We start from the raw sequence: 12,103 nt of genomic DNA, 5'->3' as shown, positions 1-12,103 counted from the left end.
AAAGCTGAGTTAGGTTCTTGGCTCAGGTTATTATAAATGGCCTGAGGTATGAGGGTCGATTCTTCAGGGTAAAAGACTGCCTCCAGTACTGAGAACATCTGATACTCCTGGGTCTAACTTCAATGCTCACATCACCCCCAAATCCTTGCAGCAACCACAGTTCTCCCTAGGGTTAGTGAGAGCACCTGGCCTAGCACTACTATATTTCTGGTGTATGTTAGGGAGTGAATGTACAAGCTGGAGCTTGTAGAGCAGAGGTGGTAGTGGTGATAGAGAGGTGACCAGGAAGGGATTTTGTGTGTTAGTGAAATGTGCAAATCAAGCAAATGCCTTTCTTCAAAGGTAGAGATTTTCATCTGGTTGTGCTTTTTCAGCAATACCACGTTTCAGAGACCAGGGAGGGGGCAGTTGAATCTCACCGTGAGACAGACTGCAAGGGATTAAGGGGTGAATAAGTGGACAGGAAATGAAGGCTACTCCTCAAATATAATAGCCATCACACTCAAAGACATGAAGAGAATAGTGTCTACTCCTTAAGGTGGCTGTATGGTTTAAATCTGCAAGTGTACGTAGAATGATGTCCAGTTGTAAGCACTTGATGTTAACATGCCAGACACAGGACTGTGCACTTTCCATTGTCCTACTTAGTTCTCAAATCAAATCTTTGTATTTTTATTATCTATATTTTCCATAAAAAAGAAGCTGAGGTTTAGAAATGTTCAGAAAACCAGTACTAAAGAAGACATAGTAAAGGACAGGTTATTTGCTGAGAGGGAACAGAGCTGGGTGTCAAATATAAAAAAGCAAAGTGTTGCCAGCAACAGTAAGGTCCAGGTTACCACTAAGAGCTGTCAAGTGTTAAAAGTGGATCCAGGCCGTTAGTAGTCTACCCGCATCCTGGGACAGGGAGAAGATTCCTAATCAGATGTCACAATGAATAATAAAATAGCTACCACTGATTTAGCTTCCCCCATGAACCAGGAGAAGTACTAGCTGTGTACATTAGAGTGTAGGCACTCCACTCCACACACTTGTTTTCCACTCTGGTACTAGGAAAGAGATGTTAACTCATTTTCCTGATCAGGACACTCAAGCTCAAAGAGAAGTGCCTGCCAGAGGGCGATTGATTCTCCTGAAACAAAGATGCTGGAGCAGTGGCAAGCAGCTACCTCAGAGCTGATTGATAGAAAGCAAGCAGGGCAGGGAGGAACAGTGAAGTGAGACTGCCTCAACCTTGACTGACTGCAGATTCCTGGACAAGGGGAGCCATTCTCAAAACTTGAGCACTACCCACTGCCACCCCCAGAGAGGAGTGATCCGCAGTTCCCCAGAGGGGGGTTTCTGAATGTAGAGCCATGTTTCCTGTGCAGGCCTGTTCACTGGTGAGGGAAAAGCAGGAGATGGAATCAGAATGGTCATTTCAGCCCTGTGGGAAATCCAGTACTATCTTCAAGCATTGCCTGAATGTCTGTGGCATCCTGACACAGCTTTGAACCTTGATCTTTTATCACTTGTCCCCCAGGCATCTCCATATTTCCCTCACATCTGAGGGTGGCAGCTGGCCCTGCCCTGAACATGGTCTCCCACACCAGGAAAACCACAACAGCTCAGCTGGAAAAGGACTCTTAATCCATAAGGGCTCTGGCTTCTGCTGAGGGTATAGTGGAGACAAGTGCCACAGGGAGAGACCATGCACCTCAGCTCTGAGTTCCCACCCCAATGGTGAAATGGGGGAAATGAGAGTACAGCTCACCAGATTCAAGAAATCTTTCTCCTCTCACCTTTGTCACTGTTCTTTCATGGCCTACGAGGGTTTGTCTTTCCTTCAACTGCCCCATAAATGATGTCTTCACTGTCCCCAGCTGATTACATCCACTCCTGTGAGTGTGTGGTGCTTCTTTAGGCCTTTAGCTGGGCTGACTGCTACAAGCTAGCATCTCCCAAGACTATACTCATAACCCAGAAAAGTAGGATTGCCAAGATCCTAAGAGAGTTGAATATTTTATTCCTTTGAAGAAAGAATATGGGCTCTCTTTGCTGCACACCAGGCAACTACCCCATTGCTTCTGGAGCATCTGTCGGCTCTGAGGGCATCTCATTTCCAACCTCAGAGTTGACCTTCCACCTCCACCCCTCCACCAATCCTCAGAGACCACACATCATGCACACCCACACACCCACACACCAGGCTGCTGCAAGTAACTTTAATAAGACATGGGCTGACTCTCACTTCTTGGACTTAAAGGTCAAAGAGGAAGGGCATCACATCTGTAAGAGAAGAGAGTCAGAAGAATCCATCTGCCCTTTACAGCTGCTGTTACCTAAGCCTGGAATGCTGTCTCACAGCAGATGATCTTCTTTTCTTCAAAGCCCAAATGCCAGCTAGTGTCCAGGAAAAGAAAAAGCCTCCTTTACATACAATCCTCACATCGTGCTTCTGACACTGTGTGGTCACCATTTCTCTAGGCTGCTGGACTGAGTAGGGCCAATTGTATCTTAATTGTTTCTCTATCGATTCCTTGTACCTCAAGTTCCATGCTTGTGTGCAGGGTGCCACCTCAAGCAGGCACCACCCTAGGGTCTCAGACCACTGCTATCCTCTTCCCTTCCTACAGAAGGTATTCCCCATGGTGTGGCCCGGGTTCCTTCCTTGCAATTCAGCCTTAGGTCAGGATCTTCAGGTCCCCTCCCTTCAGGCTCCCCCCTCTCCCCCTTGTGACAAGGCCTCACACCTGGCTGACTCATGCACTGTTGGATACTTTCCAGCTGAGTGGAGGCCAAGGCTCGGGCCTCCTCCTCAAAGCGGCGGTGTCCCTCCTCAGTCAACTTCCAGAGGCAAGATCGAGGCCTTGTGCTAGCCCCACCCTGCATGCTGACTGGCACTTTCTCAAAGCTGTCACGGAAACAGAGATTGTGACGGATGGTGTTCTTCCAGCCCTCCGGAGCCGTCCGGAAAAAGGGGAAATGCTGTCTGTGGACAGGGAGGAATGGTAAGGAATGGCATGGTTTCTTTGAGAGATACCCGACCTTTGTGCATGCTCTCCCCCAGGGGCCAGGAACCTCAGCCCTTCTCTCAGGGTGGAGAATGGCGAGCTAGCTTACACTGCTCTTTGCTGACTGAGCATGTGGCAAAACCTTCACCTGGTGTATTCTTGTGCAAACTCTCATTTTTTAAACCCAGTTTACTGCCCCCATTCCCAGGCTCATTTTTCTCCCTCTCTCTGAGAACTTGGGACTTTGACTCACGACAGGAACAAAGCAGAAATCAGGCCAACCAACTCCCGTAAAAGGAATCCTGGTCAAGAAGGAATACCACTTGAGGATTAATATTCTGAGACCTTCAGATATAGGGAAAAGGTCTGAGAAACTCTTCACACTCATGTGTACATCACTATCAAAGCTAAATGTAAATCCTTTTTCAACTGGGCACCCCTGAGGAAGCTGTGCCAGGCAGTATAGTCCAAAGAGAAAGCATATGAGAAACTGGGGGAAACCAGATTTCGTACTAGATAATCTTGAGTGGAAAAGTGGGAGAATTTATGACACAGGTGAATTTATGTTTTAAAAAACTAAGATACAAAAGGGTTAGTTTTCTAGATGTGGAAGGGGGTGGGGTGGATATTTTCCTGTACGAGTGATGTATAGACACACATTTCAGGACAACCCACAACCAATGCCTGGGAAAGGAGAACTGGGAATATACTTATCTTCTCAAACCCAGACAGTGAAACCAAGGCATCACCCCAGAGCAGTGACAGATTGGAAGGTTTCAGACTAAGGGCCCGTGCCCCTCCCTTCCCTGTCTTCACAGAGCCCTGCACAGGTACATACCGAGTGAAACTGTAGATCTGTTGCACGTTGAGGCCACAGGGGGAACTGTTTCGTAATGCCAGTGCAATTAGGTGGAAGTAATTGAGAGGAGGCCGGGACCAGAGCTTTCCCTCCAGGCTCTTGGCTTGCTGAGGCCTCCGTCTCTGGAGGGGGGCCATTTTGTGAGGGGATGGGAAAGCCACAGAGGGGCTGTCATCCTGGTCCTCTGCCTCCTCCTCTTCTGTGAGCTAGAGGAGCACAGAGTGGGAACTGGTCCTGACTCCATGGCTTCTCCTCCAGGGGTGCAATGGCAAGAAGGGGTAGTGGTCTAGGGCCACCATCGGTACTTCTCCCGCCCAAGGGTGCAGCTAATTTCTGAACCCATCAACCCTTTGTTACCCCTAAGAAAACAAAACCCTCTGATGTATCATCACTATGCCCATCCTGTCTTCCCCAAATCTGGCCCATAACCCCAGAAATCCCTACCTCCCAGCTACTGGGGGAAGAGGTAAATCGCTTCTGAGGGGGAGACTGCTCACTGAAGGAAGGTGGCAGCAACTCCATCACTGTGGCCTCTGTGTAGTTGACAAAGTCTTCCTCTTTTGGGGGCAGCTGAGGGGAGGGGAGTATGCTTGTCAGATCCTTTCCTCTACCAGATTCTGGGGCCTCCTGCTTTCCAGGGGAAAACAGAATGTTGGGGTTTGCCCACATCCACAGGCTAGGCTCAAAATCTGGACCTGTGCAGAGAAAAAGAAGATTGTGTGCCATAACTCACTGGATTTGGGTGTCCAGCCCAGGCCATAGGACCATGTCAGAGTACTCAACCCTACTACTCACCATCTTTATCAGGGTTGGATTTTTTTTCCATAGGGAGTTTTGGTGGCTCAACTATACGGAGTTTGTATCTGGCAGCTGGTGAAAAGAAAGACAGAGGGTCAAAACATCCTAGAATTTCCACTGTGGTCCTAGGATCCTGGGCCTTGAAGCTTCTCTGGGAGAGGGCTGTGGGACCTGCCTGAGGAGTTATGACACAATATTCTACAAGTTTTCTCCTTACTTCTCTGACCTTCTCACTCCCTCTGCATTCTCCTCTTTACAAGCCACATATACCGTCCCTGAACAATCTCAAGAATGTTTGTGGCCTCAGTCACCATCTACAAAATTAGGGCTTTCAAATCTTTATCTCTAACCCAGACTTCTCTGCTACCCCTTAAGTTGAACTCCCTACAGCATGTCTTCGCTCAGATAAACCACAGGTATTTAGAACATTTCTAAAACTAAACTCCATCTTCCTGTTCTATGTTCCTTGTTTCAGCAAGTGGCACCACTTTACCCAGTCTCAGGCCAAAGACTTGGAAACTGTTCTTGACACTTCTCTTTCCCATACAACTACACTCAATCGATCACCAAGTCCAACCATTCTTGTCCAAGCCATAACCTAAATGGTTTGTTTATCCTTTTATTTAACAGATCATATTGCAGTTTGGGTGATCTTCCTAAAATGTCAATCCAATCTTGTCAGCCTGCTGTGAAAACTTTCCACTGCCCTTGGGCCAAATCTAAAGATAGGCTTCCTTGAGATAGTCTAAAAGGCCCTGGCTCCTCCTCAGTGTTGAGTCATTCCTCCCAGGGTCTCCACCCATCTCCAACAGACCACACTCTAGATCTTAGTTAGGCCTTCCCACAAGCTGTTTCCTTTGCCAGAAACACTGTTCCTTCTTCCGGCTTTCTTAGTTAATTGCTACTCACCCATCACGTCTATTTAAACATCTTTCTAAAGCAGGTCTTCTTTGACCACCTGTCTAAACACCCCCATAGTACACATTTTATTGTAATTACTTGCTTAGAGTATATCTCCAGGCGTGTCTTGTTCACTGCCTGACACATGAGAGAAGCTCAACTTAATTGGATGAATGACTACATGGTAGGCTAAGAGTAAATCAAGTATATATTAGAGCTATCTGCTTGGCACTGTGCTGGTTCCTTGGGGTTAGGGGAAACTATTTGTGTCTTCCTCATTGTCCTCATGAGTGCCATCATATTACAAATGAATCGAGGTTTTTGCCTGGAAAATGTGATATACTTATTGGAAAGCTCAGTTATTAGAAAGGATGCTCATTATATAGCTAATGTTCAAAATAATATTCAAAAAAGGAAAAAGTAGCAAGAGATATAAAGTTGGAAAGAAAAAGGCAAACCTATTGTTATTTACAGAAAAAATTGATTAATGTAGAAAACCATATAAAATTGATATATGAATTATTAGGACTAATAAGAGTCCAGGAAGTTTGCTGGATATAATAATAACATACTAATTAATACTGTTCCTTCAGCATTAGGAAACTTTTTAAAAGGTACTGTTTCACAATAGCCACCAAAGTTATAAAGTATCTAGGGCTTAACCCATCAAATAATGAACTAGACTTTTATGGGGAAATGATGCAATCACCATTTAAAGACATAAAAGACCTGAAAAAAACAGACATAATATGTATTATAAAGATGCCAAATACTCTCAAAGTGATCTGTACGTTTTATGCGGATATTATACTACATATTAAAAGGTTCTTCATAGTAAAAATCCTAAGGAAAAAATCAGTAGATAATAAAATAAACCAGAAAAAATTTTCAACTCAAAGTTCTCAGTCCTCTAATACAGGGGTCCCCAACCCCTGGCCACAGACAGGTACCAGTCCGTGGCCTGTTATGCACTGGGCTGCACAACAGAAGGTGAGCAGCAGGCCAGCGTGTGAAGCCCCATCTGTATTTGCAGCCATTCCCCAGTGCTAGCCTCACCACCTCAGCTCCACCTCAGATCATCAGGCATTAGGTTCTCATAGGAGCACCAGTCCCTGGCACCAAAAAGGTTGAGGACTGCTGTTCTAATAAACAGCTTCTACAACTCGATAAATAAAAGACTAACACAAACCTACAAATGGGCAAAAGTATGAATTGGTATTCATAGGGAGGGGATACCTGAATAACAAGATGCTTACCCTTACTAGTAAAAAGAACACAAAATAATGAGCTAACACTACATCATACTGACAAGGATTATAAAGTCAGATAATCCCAAGTGCTGGCAAGATGCAGAAAAATAGAATCCTTTATTATATTGCAAATCTTATAGCAACTGGTGCTGTCACTGTGATGAATAATTGGGTAGGTAGGACTATAATTTACTATACTGTCTACTGGGTATGTATATTCAAGTTAACATAGAAATTTATACACTAACCTTCATTGTTAGTGTCATCTACTAGTCTCCCCCTCATTTAGAGGAGTTTAGCTCCTGGCTCACTGTCATTAACACTTCTCCTGCCTTAAGTCTTGGCTATTTCAATAGATAGATGATTTTTCTAATAACTCTTCTCCAAAGATTTTGCCTTCCATTCTACTTTCGATGGTCTCTCCCACTGTCATAACCTGACCCAGCAACTGCAACCTCTCTATAACCTCATTTTTGCACCACAAAAATATATCACCTCCTATCTTTCCAGCTACCTCCTTCTCAACCCCAACTATTCTTTGATACCACTGATATCGCCAGTCCATTGATCTATGGGTTTGGAGCACTCGTTTGGCAGAGTTGGATTTAATCAGGGTTGTGGTTTGGCCCAGCAAGTGCTCCAAAACCACAGAGGGCCAAAGGAATTGAAAAGTGTATGAAGGAGAGTGAGCATGTTGGATCATGGGATTCCAAGTTAAGGAAGAAAGGACACCCAGCGACTGAGGGCAGTAAAAAGGTGACAGGAACAACAGACTGGCGATATCCGGGGATCAAAGGATAATGCCTGTCTGTCTTACTGTCTCCCTCCTTCATTCCTCATCTCTGGCACAGATGTCGTCATGTCTTCTCAGGGACAATGTTCCAACAATCTTCTCTCCTCTTCCCTGTTATTTATTTATTTATTTATTTTTAAATCTCCATTGCGTTGTTCTCAACAGCCTTCAAATATGCTGTTAATTCATCACATGAAAAAGAAGGACATTAAACCCCACTTTCTGTGCCAGGCCACTATTCCATATTTTTGCTTTCCTTTGAGGAAGAACTTGAAAGAATTGAGTATACTTTGTCTCTACTTCCCTTCCTTCCACTCAAGACCATGCCAATCAGACTTTCTCATCCATCAGTCCACCAAAACCACATTATCGAAGCTGTGCTTTGCTAAATCTAATTGTCAGCCCCCACCTCTTACCAGATCTCTCAGCTGCATTCCTCTCATCTGACCATTCCTTCCTTGAAATATTTTCATTTAGTTTTCAGGAGACCACAATCTTTGTTTGATTTTCACTGGTCATTTCCTCAGTTTTTGCTGGTTATCTCTCTTCTCTCCTTGAAATGAAATGTCCCTGGGCTAATCCTTGTTCCTTCTCTATTCTCACTCCTTAAATGCCCCATATGTACTGCAGACTCTCAAAACTTATATCTACAGTCCACACCTCTCTCCAGAACTCCAGACTTACATATTCACCAGCTTACTCTCAACATTTCTACTTGGATATCTAAAAAGTATTTCAAACTCAGCATGCTCTAAATCTGTCCCACCAGAAGCTTCCTCCATCTCAATAGAAGACAACTCCACTTAATCAGCCAAAAACTTCAGAGAAGTCCTTCTCTACTCTCTCTTACACCATTCATCCAATCTATCAGCAAATCTAGCTGGTTCTACCTTCTCACCACATCCTGTGCTACCACCCTGGTGGTAGCATTATTTCATCTGGATTACTACAGTAGCCTCCTAACCAGCATCCCAGGTTCTAGGCTCCTAGTTTCTTTACATCTACAAAGTACCCTCAACACAGCAGCCACAGTGATCTTTTCATAATATAGATCATGCAGGATTGGCTACATAATTTGCAGGGCCCAGTGCAAAATGAAAATGTGAAGTTCCTTATTCAAAAATGATTAAAAACCTCAAGACAGTGAAAGCAGAGCATTAAATCAAGTATAGCCACCCTATGCAACTGTACAAGTCACATACTCATGAAGCTGGCTATTGTCTCTCTTTTGCTCAAAACCTTTCAACCATGCTCCATCCTACTCAAAGTTAATTGCAATGTCCTTAGAGTAGAAGACAGTCTTCCTGATCTCTGCTACACACCCTCAGAACTCTCTATTTACTTTGATCCAGCCTCACTGGCCTCTTTACTGTTTCTCAACCATTCCGAGCATATTCTTTCCTTAGGGCTTTTCACTGGCTATTTCTGCTGCCTGGGAAACGTTTCCTTTAAATAATCTTCTTGGCTCACCATCTTACTTCCTTCAACTTTCTACTCAAATATTATGTTCCCAATGAATCACACTATTTAAAACTGTAGCTACCACCACCTTCCCTGCTCTAGCCCCATTCTTGGGCCCTCTATGTCTTTTTCCCCCCATCTCAGTTATCATCTCATACCAGCATATAAATGTTTTATGTCTAGAACAGTGCATGGCAAACTGGAAATGCTCAGTAAATATTTCTCTGATCGGTGGAGATACAGGAATGTCCATCAGCATTACTGTGTGGCAGAGTTGGAGGCAATCTAGGTCTCCATCAGCAAGGAGAATTAAAATATGAAAGGTAGCATCTGCAGATGGTATACTACTATACAACAGTCAAAAATGATGAATCGGATCTACATTTAGCAACTTGAATCACTCTCAAAAACAATGATTGTGTATGGGTGGGGAGCAATGAGCATTATATAAATTAAGGTCACCTAGAAACAAAATAGTGCTAAGTCGTTTTCAAATATACACATATCTAAAGACATTAACTCGCTTAGAGTAAATATATGGGAGTGTGGGAGGTGATAGAAGTGGGGTGGAGATTGAAGGGGGAAAATGAATTAATCCAAGTACTTTGGGGAAACGATGGCAATAAAGCATACCAAGAATACAGAAGGTGATTGTCTCAACTGCCTTTGAGTACAGATTGAAAAAAAAATTTTTTTAAAGACCCTGGCGGCCAGCCATCCATTCAACAAATATTGAACATCTCTGGGTGTCATACAATGTATCAAGAGATGGCTTTTTTTTTTTTTTTTTTTTTTTTTTTTTAAGATAAGAACGAGTAAAATAAGTAGCACACCAAATGGCGATAGGCGCTATGGAGAAAAGGATGAGAAGAGGCCTAAAAGGTTCTGGGACCAAGCTGGGCGGGTGAGGTGGAGTTGAAAGCGTGGTGCCTGGCAGGGCAAGACCGCTGCCCTCTGTGAGCTTGCAGTCAAGGCGGCCTGGCCTGATTGATCGCTGCAGGGGGACGTGGAGTGGGGGAGGGGGCTTCGGTCCTCAGCAAAGGGGGCGCAGGGCTCCAAAACTCTGCGCCATCGCCTGGGGTCGCCCCCAGAGGGTAGGAGGTGGAAGGCTAGGGAGCCCACCCGCCTGGCTCTCATGAGCCCCCGACCCGGCCGCCCGACACGCCCATACCCCTGCCCCCAACCCGGCACTCACGGTTCTGCTGTGCTAAGGGAAGGTGCGTCGTCGTGCAGGCCAGAAAGCACTCGTTCCCCATATCCCAGTCCAGCAACCCCGGGACCTGGCCATGGAGGCTGGCCCAGAAGTCGAGGTGTTGGAATTTCAGGTCCACCTTCAGGGAGAAGTGAGAGAGCCCTGCACGGAGTGGGAGAGTCGGAGAGACTGAGACCAAATCCTCTGAGCCGCTTCCTCAAATACCCGCGCTCTAATTGAGTTAGTTTTGCCAGCTCTGATGGAGTTAGCTTCGACGCCTTTAATCCCCTTCAGCCTCAGCTAGGTACTCTCTACTGTGTCTTTCATATTGGGGTTTGGGGACCATGAGGGCACAGAATGGAGCCGTTCCAGGTCCTCTTCCCCACTACCTTTGCACAAAGCTCTTATTTTATTTAGTAAATTCGTCTACAGTTTAAGAATGATTCCATGATAGTATTAACTTTCTGGAACTTCTGATTATTTTAGGTTGTTTTATGTCTTATCCAAGATCACGTCTGTAGTACGTTGTGGAGATAGGATTAAATGGTGATTTTTTAAAAAAATTTTATTTATTTTTAATAATTTCAAGTTTACAGAAAAATCTCAACAATACTGTAAAAAAGATCCTGTTTACTAAATCCTATAATTCATCAGTTATACCTATTACTAACATTCTATCATGCTTTCATTTTTCTCTCCATTTACACATAAGACAGATTATTTTTTTCCTGAACTGTTTAAGAGTAATTTGCAGACATCTTGAATTTTTACCCATAAATACTTCACCTGTGTATTTCCTAAAAACAAAGAGATTGGCTTACATAACCAGGAAATCAGAAATGAGAAAATTATCAAAATCAGAAAATTTAACATTAATTCAATACTATATTTAATGTATAGATCCTATTTATATTTAACCAATTGTCCCAATAATGTTCTTTATATAAATTTGTTTTCTGGTCTTGAATCCAATTCAGGATCATGCAGTACATTTACTTTTCATGTTTCTTTAGTCTCTTTTGATCTAGAGGGCTTTCTCAGCCTTTTTGATGTTTTATAACATTACTATTTTACAGGCCACTTATTCTGTAGAATGTCCCTTAGTTTAGGTTTGTCTGATGTTTCCTCATAGTTAGCCCTAAGCATTTTTGGCAAGAATACCACAGAAGTGACGTTGTTTCCTTCCCAGTACTTCACACCAAGTACATCACACTAACCATTATTAGTTTATCTCATTGTTAGTGATCGTAACTTCAATCACCTGGTTTAGTATCCACCAGGTTTCTCTACTGTAAAGTTATCTCTCTCCATCTTTTGTAATTAGAAAATAATTCGTGTGGAGATACTTTGATCTAAAATCCTGTTCCTCATCAAGTTTGGGCCCACTAATTCTAGCATCCATTTATGATTCTTGCCTGAATCAATCATTACTTTGATGGCTATAAAATGATTATTTTTCTAAATCTATTATTCCCTTTCCATTTATTTAGTTGGCATTTTATAGTAAGGAAGAACTTTTCTTTATCCCATATTTGTTTATCAGTATGGATTCAAAGGATTCTTATTTTATAGAGTGGATTATAATTCATTACTATCATTATTTGTTTAATCCTCAAATTGTCTCAGATTTGGCCTGTGGGTGAGCTAGCTGCCTCTGGTTTCTCTGTGCATCTTGAGTTCCCCATCAGAACCCATCTGCCCTATACTGTGTTGTCTATTGCTTGTCTACCAGATGGAAACTTTGAGAGTACTTAGAACATAGGAGACCCTCAATAAATGTTGTTTTAACTATAGTGAAAATAATTGCATCCTTTTTAAAAAGTTTGCTAGGATTCTACCTTTAATTGCAATAATAAT

General features: G+C 43.4%; 1 protein-coding gene across 1 annotated transcript; it reads right to left on the bottom strand.

Moving 5' to 3' along the window:
* Positions 1-2,239: 2,239 nt before the first annotated feature.
* FOXR1 (forkhead box R1) lies at positions 2,240-10,363 on the bottom strand. Its single transcript, XM_016139187.2, has 6 exons — positions 10,250-10,363; positions 4,648-4,722; positions 4,297-4,547; positions 3,832-4,058; positions 2,733-2,971; positions 2,240-2,268 (listed from the first exon to the last, which is right to left on the bottom strand). Exons 1-6 carry the CDS (start codon positions 10,308-10,310, stop codon positions 2,240-2,242), a joined length of 882 nt encoding a protein of 293 aa, XP_015994673.1. The 5' UTR covers positions 10,311-10,363.
* Positions 10,364-12,103: the final 1,740 nt, after the last annotated feature.

This window comes from Rousettus aegyptiacus, unplaced genomic scaffold (genome assembly GCF_014176215.1).
Source record: "Rousettus aegyptiacus isolate mRouAeg1 unplaced genomic scaffold, mRouAeg1.p scaffold_m13_p_5, whole genome shotgun sequence".
Lineage (NCBI taxonomy): Eukaryota > Metazoa > Chordata > Mammalia > Chiroptera > Pteropodidae > Rousettus > Rousettus aegyptiacus.
Note: the sequence above shows the minus strand (reverse complement) of the source record. Positions and strands in the feature narration are given on the sequence as shown.

Bases quoted from the DNA above. Each gene is read 5' to 3' on its own strand.
- FOXR1 (XM_016139187.2), bottom strand. From the start codon at position 10,310: ATGGGGAACGAGTGCTTTCTGGCCTGCACGACGACGCACCTTCCCTTA. The intron at 4,548-4,647 runs GTGAGTAGTAGG...TTCTCTGCACAG, and splicing joins ATCCAACCCTGATAAAGATG to GTCCAGATTTTGAGCCTAGC. The intron at 2,972-3,831 runs GTATGTACCTGT...CCCTGTCCACAG, and splicing joins CAGATCTACAGTTTCACTCG to ACAGCATTTCCCCTTTTTCC.